At 41.7% G+C, this 20,597-nt stretch overlaps 2 protein-coding genes across 3 annotated transcripts in view; both read right to left on the reverse strand.

The window, feature by feature from the left end:
• Positions 1 to 6,018, reverse strand: part of CENPI (centromere protein I) — a 44,333-nt gene extending 38,315 nt beyond the window's left edge. The window contains exons 1-3 of one of the 2 annotated variants that reach the window (XM_059051033.2): positions 5,648 to 5,961; positions 3,957 to 4,192; positions 2,995 to 3,132 (exon numbers count right to left, since the gene is read on the reverse strand). In XM_059051033.2, coding sequence (XP_058907016.1) covers positions 2,995 to 3,132; positions 3,957 to 4,192; positions 5,648 to 5,739 — 466 coding nt within the window. In that variant the 5' untranslated portion in view covers positions 5,740 to 5,961. Of the gene's footprint in view, positions 1 to 2,994; positions 3,133 to 3,956; positions 4,193 to 5,647 lie in introns of both variants that reach the window. The other variant, XM_059051034.2, reaches the window with a different exon arrangement.
• Positions 6,019 to 7,517: 1,499 nt separating this feature from the next.
• TMEM35A (transmembrane protein 35A) lies at positions 7,518 to 19,013 on the reverse strand. The gene is made up of 2 exons (XM_059051079.2): positions 18,781 to 19,013; positions 7,518 to 9,321 (listed from the first exon to the last, which is right to left on the reverse strand). Exons 1-2 carry the CDS (start codon positions 18,898 to 18,900, stop codon positions 8,908 to 8,910), a joined length of 534 nt encoding a protein of 177 aa, XP_058907062.1. The 5' UTR covers positions 18,901 to 19,013; the 3' UTR covers positions 7,518 to 8,907.
• Positions 19,014 to 20,597: the final 1,584 nt, after the last annotated feature.

Consider the following 20,597-nt stretch of genomic DNA (forward strand, 5'->3'; position numbering starts at 1 on the left):
TAGAAGCCTCAACAATATCTTGGATACATGTGCCTTTAACCACTGTTTTACAGGTATCATAGCGTGGTAATCACATCCATTCAGTATAACACTGTTCTCAACTTCTCCCACAAGTAGCATTCTTACAAACATACAGGTCTTTAAACGCTGTCTTAAGTGCATTATAGCATGGTGATCACATCCATTCACCAAGATAACACTGTTCTTAACTTCACCTGCAAGTAGCATTCTCAGAAACATCTTAAAAATCTTTTCTTTTCCTACTAGTGTAGACCTCTTATTTTTTTAAATAAAAATTGTATATATTTAAGATGCACAACATGATGATATGATATAATCAGCCCTCCATATCCATAGTTCTGCACCTGTGGATTCAACCAACCACAGACAGAAAATATTCGTTTAAAAAAAATTCCAGAAAGTTTCAAAATGCAAAACTTGAATTAGCCATACAAGACAACTATTTACATGGCATTTACATTGTATTTACAACTATTCACATAGTGTTCACATTGTATTAGGTATTATAAGTAATCTAGAGATGATTTAAAGTATACAGGAGGATGTGTGTAGGTTATATGCAAATATTATGCCATTTTATCAAGGGATTTGAGCATCCTAGGATTTGGGTATCTGCAGGGGGTCCTGGAACCAACACCGGGCAGATACTATATATCTATATATAATAAAATGACTACTACAGTCAAGCTAATTAACATTTTATCTTCTCACATAGTTACCATTCTTTGTGTGTGGTAAGAGCACATGAAATCTATTCTCTTGCAAATTTCCAGTATTCTATACAATATTACTAACTATAGTCATCATGCTGTACATCAGATCTCTAGATTTATATATCCTACATAACTTCAACAATATATCTCATCAATTCCTACCCCATCATTCTGTGAAGAAGAAAGGAAGCAGTGATGGCAGGTAATGAATCACAAGAATAAAAATCTGTGCTTTCCAGTCTCATGGTATCTTGTTTTTACTCCTCTCTTCTCCCCTACTCCCATCCCCCAACCCTTGTAAAGTTTACAACAGTCTGACCGCTAACACTTTACACATGTACCAAATTCAAAGGGAGAATTCAATATAGACTCTATTCTTACTTCTCAGTGACTTTTCAATTACTAAAGAGTCCAAAGTCCCTTTGTACCTAATTATGACATTTCTAGCACACCTGACCCTCAATATATATTTCAACTTAGCAAAAGAGCTACACATAAAGATCTGGTAGTGATGGTGGATATCACAGAAATAACTAAAAGGAGAAAAGCAATTAATGAGGCTACATATAATGTCACCAAATTCCAGCTTAACAGAAAAACAAAATTAGACTAGAAAGCCAGAGATTATTTTTTAAATTGTTACATACAAGTTTCTAAGTCTGAGGCATGCATTTTGAAACATGCATGCATTTGCAACAAGACCTGGCAAACATCACGAAAACCTTCTAAACGTTAATTTCTGAGATATCAAAAAAAAAGAGAAATTCCAAAATAGAAAACATCTGTACATTCTATACATGTTTTAAGGGGAGAAGGGATAGATAGAATTGTTCTCGATAGACACTGATTAGTTAAATATGAATTCCTAGAAATTTGTCAAAACCAATCTGAAACCACTTAGAAGAAGACCAATTTTATTAGGTCAAATTTAACTTTGTAGGAAAACAAAGAGAACTAATCAGGTAAAAATAGAGAACTAGGGACTTCCCTGGTGGCGAAGTGGTTAAGAACCCGCCTGCCAATGCAGGGGACAGGGTTTGAGCCCCGGTCTGGGAAGATCCCACATGCTGCGGAGCAACGAAGCCCATGCACCACAACTACTGAGCCTGTGCTCTAGAGCCCATGAGCCACAACTACTGAGCCCGCATGCCACAACTACTGAAGCCCATGTGCCTAGAGCCCGTGCTCTGCAATGAGAAGCCACTGCAATGAGAAGCCCGTGCACCGCAACTAGAGAAAAGCCTGCACGCAGCAACAAAGACCCAACGCAGACAAAAATAAATAAATAAATAAATTTTTAAATATAGAAAACTAAAATTCCTGGAAGTCATATACTGAATTCAGCTAGTAATGTGTTGTCTCTCTCTCTCAGACACACATACACACACACACACAACTGCAAACATGATAGGGTATGCACAAAGGAACCCAATATGCAAGGGCTAGAAAATGGTATATAAAGTATCCAATTTTGATAGTTGTCTTAATTTTTAAAAAGGGAGAAAACCCAGTAGCAGTGTGGTGCAGCATAAACACTAGAAGGGGAGTTAGGAGATCTGAGTTCCCCAGTTCTAGCTCTGAGATTAAGCAAGTCTCTTTAACCACTCTGGGCTTCAGTTTCCTCACCTTTAAAATGAGAATGTTCAAGGGCTAAAATACTCTCTAAGTCTAAATTTGGGTGAGGGTAGGTTTAAAGGTTCTTCTCAAGTAAAAAGAATAACAGACAGATACTATTTCTTTCTAAGAATCTCCCCCTATTGCCATTACAAATGAACTTAGAACAGAAAAGGAAGCATTGGCACAAAAGAAAAAGCATTTTGACTATTAAGGCCACAGACACTGGAATGGAGACAGTATCAACAGGGACTTGCCATAGATAAGTGAACCTAAAGGCAATAAAATAGACCAAGTGATCTCTTAATGTGCCTTCCAGAAACACTATTTAAATTATTATCTATCCTTCCTAAGAGAGATACTAAAAATGGCTCCCATGTATTTGGTGACAAGAATCCATTTTATTTGTAAAGATATGTGATAATTAGCCATTTTCAGCATATGCACATAGAAACTTTTAGTTCATAAGGTAGTCTGAACACAAGAAAGGCCCATTTTATTGATATAATCTTATGAGATTGGTTTTATGAAGAGAATAGGAAAAATATATAGTTCTTTAACTGCAGCTGATTCCAATCAACAATCTAGTTCAAAGTCTGAAAGGCAAAACAAATAGCAAACTGAAAAATTTATCCCCTTGACATACCAAATTTGCCACTCAGTGTCACATTTAATAGAATGTCGATTCCTTCTGGAGCTAACCCATTCTTCCATGCCACATTTTCCACAGCTTTCAAGTGTTTCTCCAAGGTTTTACCTTTACTCTGTGAAGTTTTAATGGGACCTGGAAGAGGAACAATATTAAATAGTGAGGATTTTAAAACTCTCACTCCTCAGCCTCAACAGTTACAATTAGGATTCTTCAAAGGAATAGCTTTACGTAAAAGATGTCTTCCTAAAAACCCTTCAAAGCCTTTAAAACCCTAGAATACTTCACAGCAAATCAGGAAAACTGAATCCTGCCCTGGCTTCTCTGCTCTAAACTAACTAAAAGCACTGAACTTAGACTAAGCTGTTTCAAAAACTAGGGCAGTGATTCCCAAACTTTGCTGCACATTGGAATCACCTAAGGAGCCATTAAAAAATCCCAATGTCCAGTTTGTATCCCATACCAATAAAATCAGAAAGTCTAAGAGTGGATGCCAGGTACCAGTGGGTTTTAAAGATTCTTGGGAAATCCCAATGTGCAACAGTTTGGAAACCACTCTGCCAGGAACATGCTTTGTTGCTATATCCCTAGTACCCAGCATACTGATATGTAGTAAGTGCTCAATAAATGTCCATTAAATAAACAAAAATCACGAATGAGCAAAAATATGCTTTCCTTTAAAAATCCCTGGGCTTCCCTGGTGGCGCAGTGGTTGAGAGTCCGCCTGCCGATGCAGGGGACATGGGTTCGTGCCCCGGTCCAGGAAGATCCCACATGCCGCGGAGCGGCTTGGCCCATGAGCCATGGCCACTGAGCCTGTGCTCCGCAACAGGAGAGGCCACAACAGTGAGAGGTCCGCGTACCACACACACACACAAAAAAAAAAAAATCCTTAAGAAAAAAAGTCTGAATATTTTTACAGGAATAGGACTCAACATAAGGAAAACAATCTGTCTTACCTTTCTCAAAGTATGTCAGTGCTATTTGCAGAGCGCCTTCTGCTTGATCATCAGCATGTTCATAATCTTCCACTGGATTGTTTTGTCCATGTTTCGAGATGCTCTTTGAGTCACTTAGGTCCTCTTTTACTTTCCAGGCCGAGAGTCTAGTCTGATAGCTATTACTACCTTGTGAAGTCCTCTTTTGTGCCTGAGAGTTCTGAACTTTCCTTTGAAGTGACATTACTGCACGTGTTCTATACAGAAACAAGTGTCATGTTACCATTAACCAGCCAAACTGTCCCTCCCTTTTAACTCCACAAAGACAGGGATCACACATGCCGGTATTCCCACATTTAGTACAGAGGACCTAGCATACAAGTACACAATAAAAAAAAAAAAAACTGACAGCAATCCAGGCAACAAAATATATAGGTTAACTTTCTCAAAAAGCCCTTGACCTAAATAGGAACAAAAACAACTCTCCAAGGTAACATTCACTAGCTCGCCTTGTGAGGGGAAAAAAACAGTAAGAGTACAGGCAACATAACAAATTATCGTAAAAGGACTATATCACATAAGTGAGTCCAAAACTAATCCATCTCATGAACTCAATGTCACTTTCTCCGCTCCTATTTTTCTCCACCCTGCCTTGATTTTGCTTTTAATCTTGAATGCTGCCTGCTTTGTCAGTGCTAAGTTAAAGACAAACTGGTGGCCAAACTAAGGATTCTCAGAACAGAAACATGCCCCGATAATTCACAAATAATTACTGAGCATCATCTCCAATATATGCCATGCACAATTGTACTCACCAGGGATAAAATAACAAAACAGTCAAGGTCTGTGCTCTCATGAAACTTATGGGGGTGGAGTGAAGAGGAGTTGTGAGAGTCAACAAATAAGTAAATAACTAATAGTGAACGTAATATACAGTGATGTCATAGAAAAGAGGTGGGGGTGAGAAGCTACTTTGGAATAAGTGTTCAGGTAACACCTCTCTGATGTGACCTTTAAGCTGAGATTTGAATGCCAGGAGGAACCAACCATGTTAAGAGCTGGTGGAAGAGTAATTCATGGAGAGGAAAGAACAAGACATGCTAAGACCTTAAAGCAAGAGCTCTGTGTGTTAAAGAAACAGCAACAACACCAGTAAGAGGCGAGGGTCGGTGGGGTAGTGGCATGAAAGAGGTACAGAGTAGTGGGAGACGAAGTCAAAAGGGCAGACAGGGACTGCTATACTGGGGCTTGTAAGCAAGAACAAGGAATTTGGTTTTTAAGTGTCATAGGCAACTATGGGGGAAGGCAAGACTGTTACAGAGGGGAATGATACCATCTGATTTATGTTTTAAGATCATTTTAGCTGCAGTGCGGAGAATAGAATGTTAGGGGTGCAGGAGTGGAAATAGACAATTTAAAGGGTCTAGCAAAAGTCCAGAAGAGATATGACTGCAATCTGAACCTGGCCTAAGGTGTAAATGGTAGGAGAGGTAGAAAATGATTGTATTCGTGAAATGTTTTGGAAGGAGACTGGGCAAGGCCGTAATAAAGGAATTGGATGTAGGGAAAAAGAAAGAGAGGAAGCCAGAATGACTTCTAAGTTTTGGGCTTCAAATAGGAAAAACTAAGGGAATGGTCATAATGACACTCAACCCCACCTCCCTAGAACAGATGAGGCTGGAGCAGAAGAACAATATGTATGTCTAACCCACCGAGAGGTTCCAGATTCCGAGTTGTTTCCTCGGGTCCTACGAAAGAAGGGCGGGCGAGCAGCTTCTGGCCCTTTCCGGTGGAACCGTCCCATCGCTCCCCAAGGACCCCCTTTCACAGCCTGCCCCAGCAGGGAGCGAACTTGGCCGCGACAACTGACCCACTGGGCAGATTCCCGGTCTGGGGGAAAACCCGACACCTTGTAAGACAGTCTTGCTCAGAAGTCAGGAGATTGATTCCCTTCGGCCTCGGGGCTCCCACCTTGCCCGGTATTTAAAAGTACCTCACCTAAAATACTCCTCAGTCCCAAAGCCTCTTGGAGTCCAGACGTCACCTCCCGGATTCAAATGAGCCGGATCCACCCCGCGCATGCGCTTCCGCGGCAACGCATGGGGCTTCGGGGCGGAGCCGCGCGCTCTGCTGAAGCCTGATTGGTTGGGTCACAGCTAAATGGCGCGAGGCGGCGCGCGCGCCCACGCTGACGCAAATGCAATTCCGCAGAGCCGCAGGCCACACCCGCCAGGGCCGGGGGCGCCCGGCTAGCGGCTGAAATCAGCCGTTTGGCTGATGTTCCCACTGTTCTAATATTGTTCCCATTCGTCACTGTGGCTAAAACGGAACAATTAGTCTCTCGGTTCTTGAGTTTAACAAGACCAATTACAGTGATCCATTTGCTCAGATTGACCCCAAATGTCGGGACTTTGAATCTGTAGGAAAATATGAAACTGCAAACTTCTCAATAAAGGCTGCTTCTCCTATGTTGGGCAAGAGAATTATGTTAAAGGCTCTGACACCTCTGAAGCTGTCGCTAGGAGGTGGGAGGAAAGGACGGCGGCTGAATTTGCCCTCCTTTTACCGAGGATGGGCACGCATACCTTCTAGAGTATGCTGGAAACGTACGTCCTGAGCCAGATGTGGCATCTTGTAGGTAGCCGGCCAGTCAACAGGTAAAGATTCCTAACTTTGAGGAATCGATGGACCTTAAAGAAACTGGCTAAAACAGCAGCAAGGGCTTAGTCTGAGACCTGAACTTAGTCCCTAGCTTAGTCTCTTACTAGAGTAGGAACTGGAGAGGAAAGATAAAAATTTAATGATTCTCATTGATTTTATGAGGCCAAAATATACCCATAAACTATAGGCAAAAGTGTGGGAGGAAACTTTGCAATATTGGGGAGAGATGAAGAATCAGACTAAGTTGATGTATTTGGGAAAGACTACAGCAAAAAATGATTATTTACCACATCACATTGTTTTCAAAGTACTTTCAAGAAATCATATTTAATCATGCATGAGAACTGAGTGTTCAATATTTTCTGTGATAGCTGATCTTCCGTATCTAGTAAAACTGAAAATTTCTCGAGTCATTTTTTCATAATCATTTCATACTCAAATGTAAACTGGAAAGAATTTTAAGCCTTCAATCCCTATTTTTGTAAATGAAATTGGGGCCCTGAGTGGTAAAATAACTTGCCTAATGTGACAAGTCTGTGGCACTGGAATTTGTGCCAGTTTGTGGATGCATATATAGTGAGAGACACTGGTTCATCTTTATTTAATATACCTGCAATTATTTCTGAAATCATTCTTCTACCTTCCCTTGGCATCACCTAATAAAGCAGAATTCCCCAAACCTGGGAACTGTATTGAGAACTAATTTTGTGGCTTTCTGTCTTATGTGCTGACATCACAGAAGTGTGAGGAAACTTAAATGAGATTGGAAAGTTAGTAACCTCATTAGTATATTAAGTTATTGTACTCCCCCTTCTCTTTATTCTCCTCCCTCATCCACTCAAAATTAAGACAACCTGAATCTCATGACATGACCCTTTCTTTCCAGATTTTCATTATTTGTCCAGACCATTTCCTCCAAACTTCAAAAAATTTTATTTTGAAAGAATGAGAGAAATAAGACAGAGAGGTATCAATCAACAAGAACAATGATATCGAAGAAAATACAATAATTTGTACTCCCCACACACACAACACTCCCACCCCTTTCCCCATCCCTGGCACAATAATATTAAAACCATCAAAGCACATCTAACAAGGAGAAGCAGCAGTATGTAATGAAGAAAGCAAATTTTCATACTGCTCAATCCAACTAACCTATATCAAATGTCCTTCCCCCAGCTAAACTCCACTCACTGGAATGATAAAGAGGTGTAGAGGAGACAGCTGTGGGGGTAACTTGGATCTCTGCTTACACTAGCAAAGCTCAGTGAAAATTCAATAGGAATAGTGAATCTGTTTGGCAGCAAAACACTGGATACGGCTCCTCTGTCAAATTTCAGATGATTTAAGAGAACAGCTAGTTTGAGATTCACAGACTTCTAACGGGACTAATCCTTGCTCCCTCAGCCGCAACAGTGGAGCAGCTGCCAAATCCTGGTTAGCTGCTGAGAACAGTGGAAGTGAGGCAGCTTTTGGCTTAAGAAAATCCAAAAAAAGATATCCGATATAAACTTTACTGTTTTCAGTTTCTAAGTGTGAGTAAAGGAGCTTAGTAGGTTGGGCTCCGACAAAGGCAAGGTGAAACTTCCAATTTTATCACGTAAAGAATTAGATTATCTATTGACTGCACGTTTCTCTTATTTTAATTAAACTCAGTATGGAGTATTTACAATTTAAGCAACTGTTAAAGTAGAAGTTAATTCATTTTACATGTAACTCAGTGTCTCAAATTGAAGAAAAATTTTCCTAAAGTGGTAGGTTTAAGTTTTCAGCTTAATCTAGTGAGGGATTCCCCCATCCCATGGGAATACATAGTTTGTTTTATACCAAGAAGTAAGTAGGATTCTCTTTATAGGAGATTTATTTTATTCTGCCTTCACTAGAATCAGTCTATAAAGGGAAGGATACCTATGCAGGATTAGTTCAAGATCAGAGCCTTCTCCTTCGCAGGTGTGTGCAAACACGCAAACACACACACAGTAAGTAACATTTTCCCACACTTAATCTCACAGTCACATGCTTGCTGGAGTCCATCTCACAAATACACTTCAATAGTTAGCCATATACATGTACATGCAGCAAGATGTGAGAGTTGCCCCAGAGTGATTAAAGGTGGTGCACATACATCTATGTGGGGAGGTCATTTTAGGGTATAGGTGTACACAAGCCAATAGGGCCATTAATTTGCAGGTTATATTTGTCCCTTTTCCCCCAAGATAAATAAATCAAATGAAAAACACACACTGACATCTTCCTGGGTGTCATGGAGGCAACTGCCTGGAAGGTCCACTTTTTTTGCACTTCCGCTTTCCTACGACAATTTCATTTTGCCCTGAGGGGCCTTCTCATATAAGGACGGCTGTTCCTCGGTATTTCCCACATTGCCGGTACTCCCCGCATTCCCTGGCAGTGAGGATTTCTTCTCAGAGGACCGGTCTTCGGGCTTTCGGGCAATCAGTAGGCGGCAGGTGAGCAGGATGCCGAACACCAGGGCATGGGCGTAGCGTTTGAGAGGATCACCGACTAGCTGGTGGAAGAAGAGCACAGCCAACACCAGCAAAAGTAGGAAGAAGTTGGCCACATCTTTGGGACGCCCAGGCACAAGGGTCATGACAATGCCACAGGCCACCTCAAGAGCACCAATGCTTTTGCGGAGGAGAATGGAATTGATCCCCATTTTCTTCAGCAGAGGGAGGGCTCGGACATAGCTCTTGTAAGCACGTTTCTAGAGTGGAATACCATAAGGAAATCGCTGCATTAACCATGATTTTAACATTAGAATGAAGAAAACACAAGCAAGGTCCTTCTTCCCCACCATTCCCTTTCCACACCAGCCAAGGGTGTTATATTCTTTTTTTACTGTGCCCCCTAAATAAAAGCCTTGTAATTAAGGAAAAAAGCAAGCAATCTGCTGAGATCCCAGTGATTTAAACCTTAGTAACAGCACCAAAGGTAAGAGAATTTGGCTTTATAATTTTAAAAAAAAATTTGGGGTGGGGGGGCCATGCCATGTGGGTGGGATGTGGGATCTTAGTTCCCCAATCAGGGATCAAACCCATGCCCCCTGCAGTGGAAGCACCTTTTATTTAAAGAAAATTTTCTGATCATAAACAACATTAAGAATTTAAAAGAAAATTCACTGGGCCCATAAAAACTGGTACTGATTAGCCATATCCACATTTTCTAGTGCCTACCTTGTCCAAACCCAGATGCATATGAATACCAACAAAAATGAGACTAGGTGGTAAAGCCTTACTAATTTGGACTTCCCTAATTTGGAATCTGTGTTAATTCAAAAAAGAGCTGAGTTGGAGTTTACATTTGTGGAATCTGTAAAAATAAAAAAGTGTGTGCTAAGCAAACAGAAAAATTTAAATGTATGCAAATGTGAGCCCCTTATATATCTTTAAAATATGGTAAGACAAAAATCGTTCTTATGGTCATTGAGATAAATCCCTAGGATTTTACAAGACACTACTTTGATTAGCCTGGTTCAAGTTCATTAATTTTAATTCAATAAACATTTATTGAATACCTATTATGGATTATGTGATGGAGATACAGAGATGAATATGATAGGGTCAAGAAGCTCTCACTGTAGTGGGGGGAAACAGATGCATAAACAACATTATAAAGCAGCATGGTTAGTGGTATATAATAGAGTACTGTATAAGGTCTAATTGTAGCCCAAAGGCAGATATCATGGAACAGAGAAGGGAGGCACTGGATATAATACAAAGTAATAGAATTATACTGACCTTAGAGTAATAGATAATCATATTTTTCACTATTCAGATTGACCCAATCCTCATTTTGTAGTAAATTGATGAGATTTTTATCAAGTGTCTTTCTGGTTTTGCCCACTAATTTGTTTTCATGAAGTATCCATTAATTCATTCAATATTTATTAAGTGCCTCCTGTGCTAGGCATTGTACTCGGTACTCCAGATACAGACATCAATCATGCAAAAGCCCTGCCTTCCTGAAGTTTGAGTTTATGAGAAGAAAAGTTATGGAAATATATTAAGTGCAATAAAGTGTTATGGGTGCTGAAATAAACTATGTAGTAGGTACAGTGGAGGCACAGCAGAGTGGTCAAATCTCCCTAGATGGGGACTGAGAAAAGCTAGAGTGGAATCTTAGAAGAAGAGCAGATGTTTGCAAGATCAATAAGGGAAGGGCATCGAGGGCAGAAGAAGCTGGATGAGCAAAGGCCCTGAAGCACAAAATAGACTGGCATGTTTCGAACACTGCCCCAGCTCAGCATAGGTTGGGAGAGGAAGGGGGAAAGGTTGAGACATGAGACAGAGAAGACAGATATGAATCAGATCATGGAGTGTTACATTGTGGAGCTGGACTTTATCCTATAAGCCAGGGGAACAACATAATTTGCTTTTAAGGAAGGTCCCTCTTGAAGTAGCATGGAGGATGGATTGGAAGGGGTATGCCTGGAATCGAGGAGATCAGGTGAGAGAACTGGACTAGAGTAATGACAGTAAGGATAGAGGGAAGGGGAGAGACTCAAGGATACTTTGAATGCACAATCAACAGGAATTGACACTTCATTGGATGTCGACACTGAGGGAAACAGAGAAGTCAAGAATGCATCCAGAAGAAGAGGGGGATGGGGCAGGAAGGAATGAGGAACTCAATTTGGAGTTTTTTAGTTGAAGTATCTCTAAGACACCTAAGTGGAGATGTCTGGTAGGCAGCTCAATAATAGAGGTCTGGGGTAAAGATACAGAATTGACAGTTATCAGTATGCCAGGTAGAATGTATACAGTGGGAAAATGTGTGACAGACATTTTAAAAATGGGAGGAGGAAGAGAATCCACAAAATAGACAGAAGCAAATGTGGTCAGAAAAGTAGGAGGAAAACCAGGAGAGATGGGGTCATAGGGGCCAAAAATTTTAAGAAGAGAATAGTCAAAAGCACCAGATGCAAGACAAGTATTACAAGTATCAGGCAAAAAGCCAACTTGACCTGTCAGGAGCATCTGGTGCTTAGAATAGTGTTCACACACTCTAGTTTGGAACAAATGTTAAGTCATTTCTCTAGTGAATGCACCTTTATTTCATGGATTAATTATCATGAGTAGCACAAGATAGTCCTTTATGAGTACTGTTTCAAGACCAGTGGTTTAGTAAAAAGAAGAATGGATTTGGATTCAAACAGGCTTGGCTTCAAATCCCATCTCTGTCATTTTTCTAGTTGGTGTCCCTGGGCAAATTATTTGCCCTCTCTGAGCCTCATTTTCCTGAGCAGGGCTGGGACTAAGATGAAGCAAGCCTATGTCCCCTGAGTGCAAAATTTAAGAAGGCACCAAAACACTCATTAAGGTAAATAATATTCACAACAAATAAAATATCACAACTTTAAATAGAGGCAGGATCTGATTCTGCACTTGCACAACACTGCCTCACACCTCTTCCTAATCCTAGCCCTGTCAGATCCTGTCTTTATTTACCTTTATTCACCTCTAGTCCCTAACCTGTTCCTGAGCATATAGTGAAACACAAAGTATCAGTCGTTCTTCCTCCCTCTTCCCATTTTAGGTTAAATCAGGGCTTTTCAGAGAGAAATTAGGAGAGAGGTTGACCAGTAGGCAGGGTAAAACCCTGGGCTGAACTGAGCTAGACCCATGTGGAGCACAGCTGAGCCGAGGATTAGGGCATCTGGTAGTTTCCTCTCACTATTAACCTAGATGCCACCTGCCCACTCTCTCTCCCTCAACACTCTGGTGATGGTAGCAGGGGGACATAAGGGAAAGAAATCTAGAAGCAAGAGTTTTCCTTAACACTTTTAAGCTAGGACCTTTTTAAATTAGCAACACAAAGCTCTCCAAGAGGCAGTTCCTAAATCCTAAGTGTAACCTTCTGACATAATGAACACAGGAAGCAGGATGAGCTTCTTACAGTCAGTGCAGAGCCAAGATTTCCAGATGCTGACAGAATGGCTTCTGGAAACATTCCTTTTTTGCCTAGGGCTAACCACCCATCATTTAGGAATAGATTTCTATCTATACTATAGTGAAATCTGTAGGCCAAATTCCAGGTCTTTCAATCAAGTTCCTATGACTTCAGTGATCATTGTTTGCTCCATTTGCTCTAACTCCATATTACTTTTTCAGTTGTTTATCTAACCTCTTAAACTGCAGCTGTAGATATTTTTATGCAGCAGTTGCCTCTTTCTTTCCTTCTTTTCTCAAGAGGAAACTGCATGTGGATAAGCCATTTCATCAAATCTTTAGTTCAAAGCTGAGTAGGTACAGATAGCATCTATTCTCCATGACTCCAGACAGGGAATGTTTAACTTGTTAGAGATGGGACTAAGCTTGGATAAGGTTTTGACAGTCTAGGAAGCCCTTTATTCTTTCTCCTGTGGAGTAGGATAGAGACATCAAAAGTATCCTACTATTGCCAGCAGCAACAATACTTGGTCTGGGCCACCTCAATTCCAACAATAGAAGGGTCATGTATCTTAAGTCTATAGTAATTAGATCTCAAACGACTTTAATTGTTCTGACAGTAAGAATAAAGGGAGTTGACTGAGTCACTCTCCCAAAAGGCTCTGGAAGTTCACTTTGTTATGTCTGTTTCTTTTTCATTGCCATGACCCAGACCCTGAAATCATAGTTTCCTTATAGGAGAAGGAAGCAGGAGACAGAAGGGTTTAGTCAAATGTTTCAAATCCCTTTAATCAAAGGCAGTCATCTAGCAATATCCTTGGGCTAAGATAAGTTAAATTCCAATTTTAGTTTTGCCCCTAAATTGCTTGCAGAAAATTACTAAGTATTTTATTACCTCAGTTTCCCTTTTGTAAATTAAATGAGCATTTTGGAGATTTGGTCAAAGAATCATAATGTCATAGCATCAACCAAGGGCCACACACACATATTTTATCTTTAATGAACCATACAATTAGAAATCCATATGTTTGCAAGCCACAGTAATTATTTTAATGATAATAGCAATGATTCAAGCAGGTCCGTTTTTATAGTATGAGACGATATGATTCAGACATGAGTCAAAAGCATATGGAGCCTTTCTTTAGTTATACCTTTTTTCTTTCTATCATTTATTCTTCACAACACCCCAGGGGCCATGATCTCATATTAATTACATTAAACTTAAGCAGCTCACAACTGGTTTACTTTAGTTCACTTATGCTAGTTAGGTAAAAGAAAAAAAAATTGGCTAACATACTGTATAATTCCATTTATATAAAGTTCAAAAACAGGTGAAACTAACTTATATTGTTGGAGTTGGGATTTACCCTTGGGGAGGTAGTAATTGGAAGGGGCCAGGAGGGAGGTTTCTAGGATGCTGGTCATGTTCTGCTTCTTGATACGGGTGCTGGTTACACAGGGGCATTCTGAAAATTCCTCAAGCTGTATACACTTAGGTGCACATTTCAGTATGTATGTTATACTTCAATACAATTTACAGGGAAAAAAACTATATGAAAGCAAAAGAGGGCACTGACAAAAATATATTTTGACAAAAAATCTCAGCCTGGTTGATATCTTAGATCATAAAGGCTACATAAGTGCTGCAAAATTTACTGTTTCAAGTATGATTTCCCTGAATCTCTGTAGGAAAAAATAGCCATATGTGAATCATAGATCATTTCTTAAATGCAATAATAAACTATCACATGTTAATTGCCAAATATCCATGTGAATGAAAAACACCTTTTAAGCAGTTCTACCTTCCACTGTCATATAATGCCCACCTAAAAAGGAAGCTGGCAAACCTGGTCCTACTAACCAAAGTGGATCCCTCCCCAATTGCATCTAAGGGGAGAAGGGTCTGACCTCCACTGTCAGTCAAAAGTCGCTCCGAAACAAGCACAGCTGTTGGCCATTGAGAGGCTATAAGCTCTCTGGCATAAATTTCAATGTAGTTTAGCTTAGGATGGCTAGCTGTGTGAACTAAGCAACGTCATTTCACATCTCAGGGTTAGTTGCCTCTCTGAGGGAATAAGTGTACTGTACCACCTCAGAGAACAGCCTAAGCATCAGTAAATTACTATCTTATTATTATTATCTTAGTATTATTACCTTATCATTCCAAATATTATGTAGTTGGAAAGCAATTAATAGTGTGATTGGAAGTATAAAAGATCACCTATGGACATTAAATAAACTGCCCAAACCTATCTGGAGTATTTTCCTAGGGCTACACAAACCCTGGGGAAATATGGAAGGGCATTTAACTATAAATAAGCAAATCATCCAAATCAACAACAAACGTTCCCTATAAGGGGTTGCAAAGAAGTGGCAGAGACCTGCCCTGTCAGAGACGTGCCCTCTCTTCCTCAGGGTCAAAATCCTTTGGCTTCAATGTGACAGGATTTGTGGTGTTTTCTTACTATTCCATTTGTGGCCCTTTGTGCTTACAGGAGAACCACTGTTACAAAGAGCTGAATACCAAATTTAGAGCAAGTCAACCATTCATATGTTAAACTGCTTAGCAGCATTTGTAAGTGCTAGTCTCACAATTTCAAGTGAATTAATGAAGGCATTTAGTCAGGGGAGTGGTCAGTCCTGTTGAATTCAAGTGGGATGTAGAGTACTCTATAATGACACTTGCTAAATTGGGAGGAGGTATGGAGTGACACATACCAAACAGGCTATTCAAGAGAGGCATCTGGAAATTCTGCATGGGATCCACTGTGTATTACCCGGCAGCAAGTGTGGAGTTTTCTATATTAGCTGACTGCATAGAGGTCTGTTCACCACGGCATAAGGAAATAGCATCTTGCTCTTTTACATGCCTGATTTCAATCCCTTAAACTGGCCATTCAAATTAGTCAGGAAACTATTGCATAAAATAGAATCAATTATCATCACCTCAACCCAGAGCATTTCTTGAATACCTAACATATTCATACACTGTACCTGATGCTTCCATATGTAATCTCAGTTAATATTTACAACAACTTCCTGTGGTAGGTTGTTATCCTCATTTTACAGATGAAGAAACTGAGACAGACACTAAGAGTGTCAGGTCTTGAACCCAAACCTACATGACTCAAAGTCTGTACTCCTTCCACTAACCTTTCCTGGCTTCCCCAGTAGAGACAGGAAAGAAGTTCATAGTCATTTGTCTGTCTGGTTTTTAGCAGTGATTTTCCATGGAGGGGATAACACCTAAGCATAACACTAATGGCTTTAGAACAAGAAAAAATAGTTGACAGAAAAGCAAAAAAAAAAAAAAAACCCTCTAAATTTGAAAAATTGGTTTCAAAGTAAAATGAAACCCCAAAATATGGGATTGGGGCAGTTAAACTGGTACCAAAAAAGGAGAAAAAATGTGCCAGATATTTTCAAGAGTCGGTTGTAAGTTCTGACATCCAAAAAAGCAGTTGTAACCATTAATGACTCCTCTACTGGGAATATTGAGTCACAGATTTGGTTTCTAATCTCTGCTCCAACAGCAGCTTACCATAGGATCTTGGATAAGTCATTAAACTTGCTCTGTTTCAGTTTATCCATCAGTAAAATAAGCATAACTTTAAAAAATGAATCTACCTCACAGAGATGTTTTAAAGAATAAACAACAAGAGCAACAACAACACCTTGAGATTTTATACAAAAAGCCACTGCAGTCAATACATGACTAACTCCATCAATGCAGAGGAATCACTCCTAAATGCAAAACAGAAAATCCCAGATAATCATCCCAGCTGATCTCTGGTTGGGCAAGAAATGGCTTCTGAACTGCATCATCAAGAACCAACCAGAGAAATCTGAAGGGTGGTGACAAGCCAAGACAATGCTACAATGACTCATTCATTCACCCAGCCACTCAACAAATATAAACTGAGCAACTTCTTTGTACTAGAACTGAATTATCCCCACTCCCTATGGATTCAACAATAAAGCTGGGCCGGCCCAGGCACTATGCAGTGGGCCCTATGCCAGAAAGCCATCTCAGGCCTGGGGCCCAATGCTCAATGCAGGAGGGGACCCTGGAAAACGGCGGTCTGAAAATCCTCCTCAAGCTTCATGCTATTGTGAAGTTTACCTCCCAGCTAGATATAGTTCTTCCATTGCTTCCAGATGCCCCTGAGCACAGAAGCACTGAATTGTGCGTACATACACACACACACACACACACACACACACACACACACACACACACACAATGGTTCTGTACTGCTGTATTAGATTATACCTATTTAAATATATTCCTTTGTATGATATGGAATCTTCATATATTTCTTCTGCCTTTCATTAAACTGTAATAGACAGCTCCACGCCCTAGGAAGAAACCTACTGCAAACCCATTTGTGGCTGGTTCTCCTCATGAGCTCCTGCCAAGCTGCTAGGAAGCTTCCCGGTGACTCCATCTTAGTTGGATTGCCTTCAAAACCTAACACTGTTCTTAGGGTGCAGCTTGGGCTGCCTCTAAAGCAGCTGAGCAGGATATAGGGAGACAGGGAGTATACTGAAGAAGGGTACTATGTCCCTAAGGCAAGGGAAAGCTTAAATATACCCAAGGCACACACACACAAACATAAATGTATGCATATGTGAAAAGGAAAGAAAAGCAAGAGCATATGCATTTATTTATAATCTAACGCCAAACCACTGCTGCCAAGACAAAAATATAGTGGCAATTCCCCTCCACCCTTTCCCTCTGCCTTTGGTGGCTTCTGCTACCCCACTTCCCCTCCCCTCCCCAATGCAGGCTTTCTTGGATACTCATTTTGACCTGATTTCAATTCCATCTGGTCAAATGTTCTGGGAGGAGGGAAAGGGGGAAGGAGAAACACATTAGGATTTGCAACTGGGGCTAGACCTTGGCCCCTGAGTCCCAGCCACCCTCCCCGACCCCAAGGTGATCCTGTGGTGAGAGAGACATGGGAAACACCAGCTCAAACCCTGATACAGAAGCCAGAGCTGCCTGCAAACATTTCTGAGCGTCTACAATTTGCCAGACTCCATCCACTTGCAGCTCACGTTGAGGGGCTCTGGAAGGCTCCGCAGTGAGCTCCAGGAGAGCTATTTATTCCCGTCAACTGTCAACGTGTGGGGCTATTCCTCCTTGCCTTAGCCCTAATGCGGAATCCCTCTTGCCTTTCGTCTCTCTCCCTCCTGTTCCTCCCCTAAGCTCGTTTCCTTCTTGACCTTGAGAACCCATTAATGGGCTCCCTCCCATTACTGGCAGCCTGGCCAAAGCAGTGAGAAGCAGGTTCTCTTCAGCTGGGGCGAGGAAATGAAGAGGCAAAGTGACAGGGGGAGAAACGAGAGCGGAAGTGCTGGAAACATCCTCTGCCATCACCTCGTACTCCACAGCATAGGAACAAGTCCTCTTCATACCCAACTGTGGAGATCAGCCCAGCCTCCAGGTTGCAGAGGAGATGTTTTGGCCATTCACCTTCTGATGATTCTAACTCTGCAGAGGGGAAAACCTTCAGAGGGCCTGGCTCTGGGCATCCACAGGAGACAAGGTGGGGATTAAGGACTATTTTACAGGAGAGGAAAAGCAGACTGCAGATTTTGCAGATTAGCCCATATACAAGACAAAATAAAACATCCAGCTCTCCCTTGAGAGAAGGGTAAGAAGCAGGCTCTCGGTGACCTTTATTTGGGCCAAGTCGGCTTTGTCTCGAGGATATAGACACACGCCCAGGCGGCTAGGGGAACACCATCGGCTCTCCGCCAGGGATGAGGAATACCTTCCCCACCCCTAAAAATTGCTTGTTTCAGTAGCACATTCGCCCTCAGCTCTTTCCTCCTTGCCTTTTGTTCTTCCCCAAGATAAATAAACTCTCCAGCTTGCTAAACTCTTAGCTCCAAGGGAAGGAATCAGACTTGCAGACTGGTTGCCAGGACTTTGGGTGTGCTGGAAGGAGGGAAGGGCTCCTGCCAATGACAGGTGTTACGCAGGTCTCAGCCCTTCAGTTTACTTGGGGGTGGGGATACTCACTGGGCAACCCCTCCCCCAAATGGCATTCAGTGGCTCCAAAACAGTTGCTCCCGGCATAGCCCGCAAATGAAATCGCTCTCGTCCAGCTGCCCCTTCCCAGCTGCAAAGTTGTTGGGGAGAAGGGAGGGTCCGGGGTGGGGGTAGGGGTGAAAGGGCTGGGACTGTGGACTGGGAAGGAAAGAAGGGGAGAGGTACTCGCCATCCCTTGGGGGTGCGCTCCTCATCACCCGTTTGCTTCACTTACCATCTCACTGTAGGCATCCTTGCTGAGCCTGGGGGTCAACTTGATAGTCCCCATGAAAACAAAGAAGAGTCCCAGGGCCACTGAGAGTGCCACGACGGTTACGGTTCTAGGGGATGCCATGGGGTCACCAAGGCAGGTCCCGACTAATACTGCTGCTTTGCGCACCCTGTCTAAGGCGCAGGCACTTAGCACAGAGAGAGCTAGAGGAACGCTGCGGAGGCAGCAGGCAGCTAGAATGACAAAGGGAGAGGAGGGAGCTCGAGGGAAAAATTGAGAGACCGAGATTCAACCGCTCTCACTACAACAATCGCTGGGTCCTAATGCCCTACGCTTGCTTCGCACTGGCCAAAAGCACAGTCTGGATACTAAAGGGAGTCCTAAACTGAGGTGGAAACTTCAAGTCTTAAATGGGGGAAAAGGTAGGTTATGCTTCGAGTTCAGTCCCTGGGCTGCCTCTGCAATGAGGAATTAAGGAAGACTGTTCTATCACTTCGCACCAGGAGTGCTTTTTATCTGTATGGACCTTTAATTATTCACTCCCCTTTTCCAACCTCTCCCCTTCTTTCCCCTTTTCCTTTCCCTCAGTCAAAACATTAGTCCTCAGAGTTGGTGGTTTCTGCAGTTGGTAACACTCGAGGATAAATCTGCAAAGCTGTCCAGATTGATTGCTGCCAAAGAAGGCTTTATCTTCCTCTTCCTCCAAAACCTTTCATGGCTCCCATTGCCCAGTGGTCAACTCCAGAATTTTAAATTTGGCATTTAAGGACCTCCACATTTTGACCTCTGCCTCTCTGTGGAGGTTTATCTTCCAGTAATTCCCACTGCCACCCCTCATCTCCTATCCACTCATGGTCCCATCCAACCTGAGATTTCCTACCTCCCCTACATTCCCTTTCCCTGCTCTATCACTCTTCATTAGCATTCAGCCTTTTCTTCAATGTCACCTCCTTTGCCTTCCCTGATCCACTGCCAGCTGGATATGATTTCTCCCTCCTCTGATTTCCTGTGATAGTAACCAATATTTATTGACCATTTACTAAGTGCTAGACACTGCCCTTGACTCGTATTAACTAATTTCATCTTAACAGCAACACTGTGAGCTAGATATGAGTTCCTATCTTATGGATGGGACACTGAGGCACAGGGAAGTTAAGTAACTTGCCCAAGAGTATATGCTAGTAAGTGGAGAGACAGAATTTAAACCTGGGCAGTCATTTCCAGAGCCCAGGTTCTTATCCATTGCTCTACTGCCTCTCTGTATAATATTTTGCATCGTAAATATGGGACTTACCTGATACTGCTGAGCATTGTAATTACACAGTGCTCACAATTACACAGTGTGCACGTGCACACGGACGCGCACACACACAGACACACACACACCTTTTTGAGAGGCAGTGTTCATTAAGAGAGAGAGAACAGTCTGGCATCAGACCCTGAAGGTCCAGGGTTTCAATCCCAGCTCTACCACTAACTCTGTGAACTTGGATAAGTCATTTATCTGAGCCTCCATTTCCATATTTATAAAATGTGAATGAAAATTCTGCCTCAAAGATTTGTTGTAAGAATTCCATGTTAGTAAATTGCCTAGCACAGTGTCTAACATAATGATACCTCAGTGGATGCCGTTCTCTTTTTGCTTCTTCTGCCTTCCTAATCCACTCCACAACTAGTTTAGATTATAAGCATTTAAAAGGGAGGAACAACTTTTGTATATCCCCTACAGTACCTAGAACAACCCCTGTTGTGCACCAGATCCTAATATATCTTGATTGGGAAAATTTGATGAATTAAATGCAAATATCCTGGGGAGTGGT

Source organism: Kogia breviceps, chromosome X, assembly GCF_026419965.1.
Source record: "Kogia breviceps isolate mKogBre1 chromosome X, mKogBre1 haplotype 1, whole genome shotgun sequence".
In the NCBI taxonomy this organism is placed as follows: Eukaryota; Metazoa; Chordata; class Mammalia; order Artiodactyla; family Physeteridae; genus Kogia; species Kogia breviceps.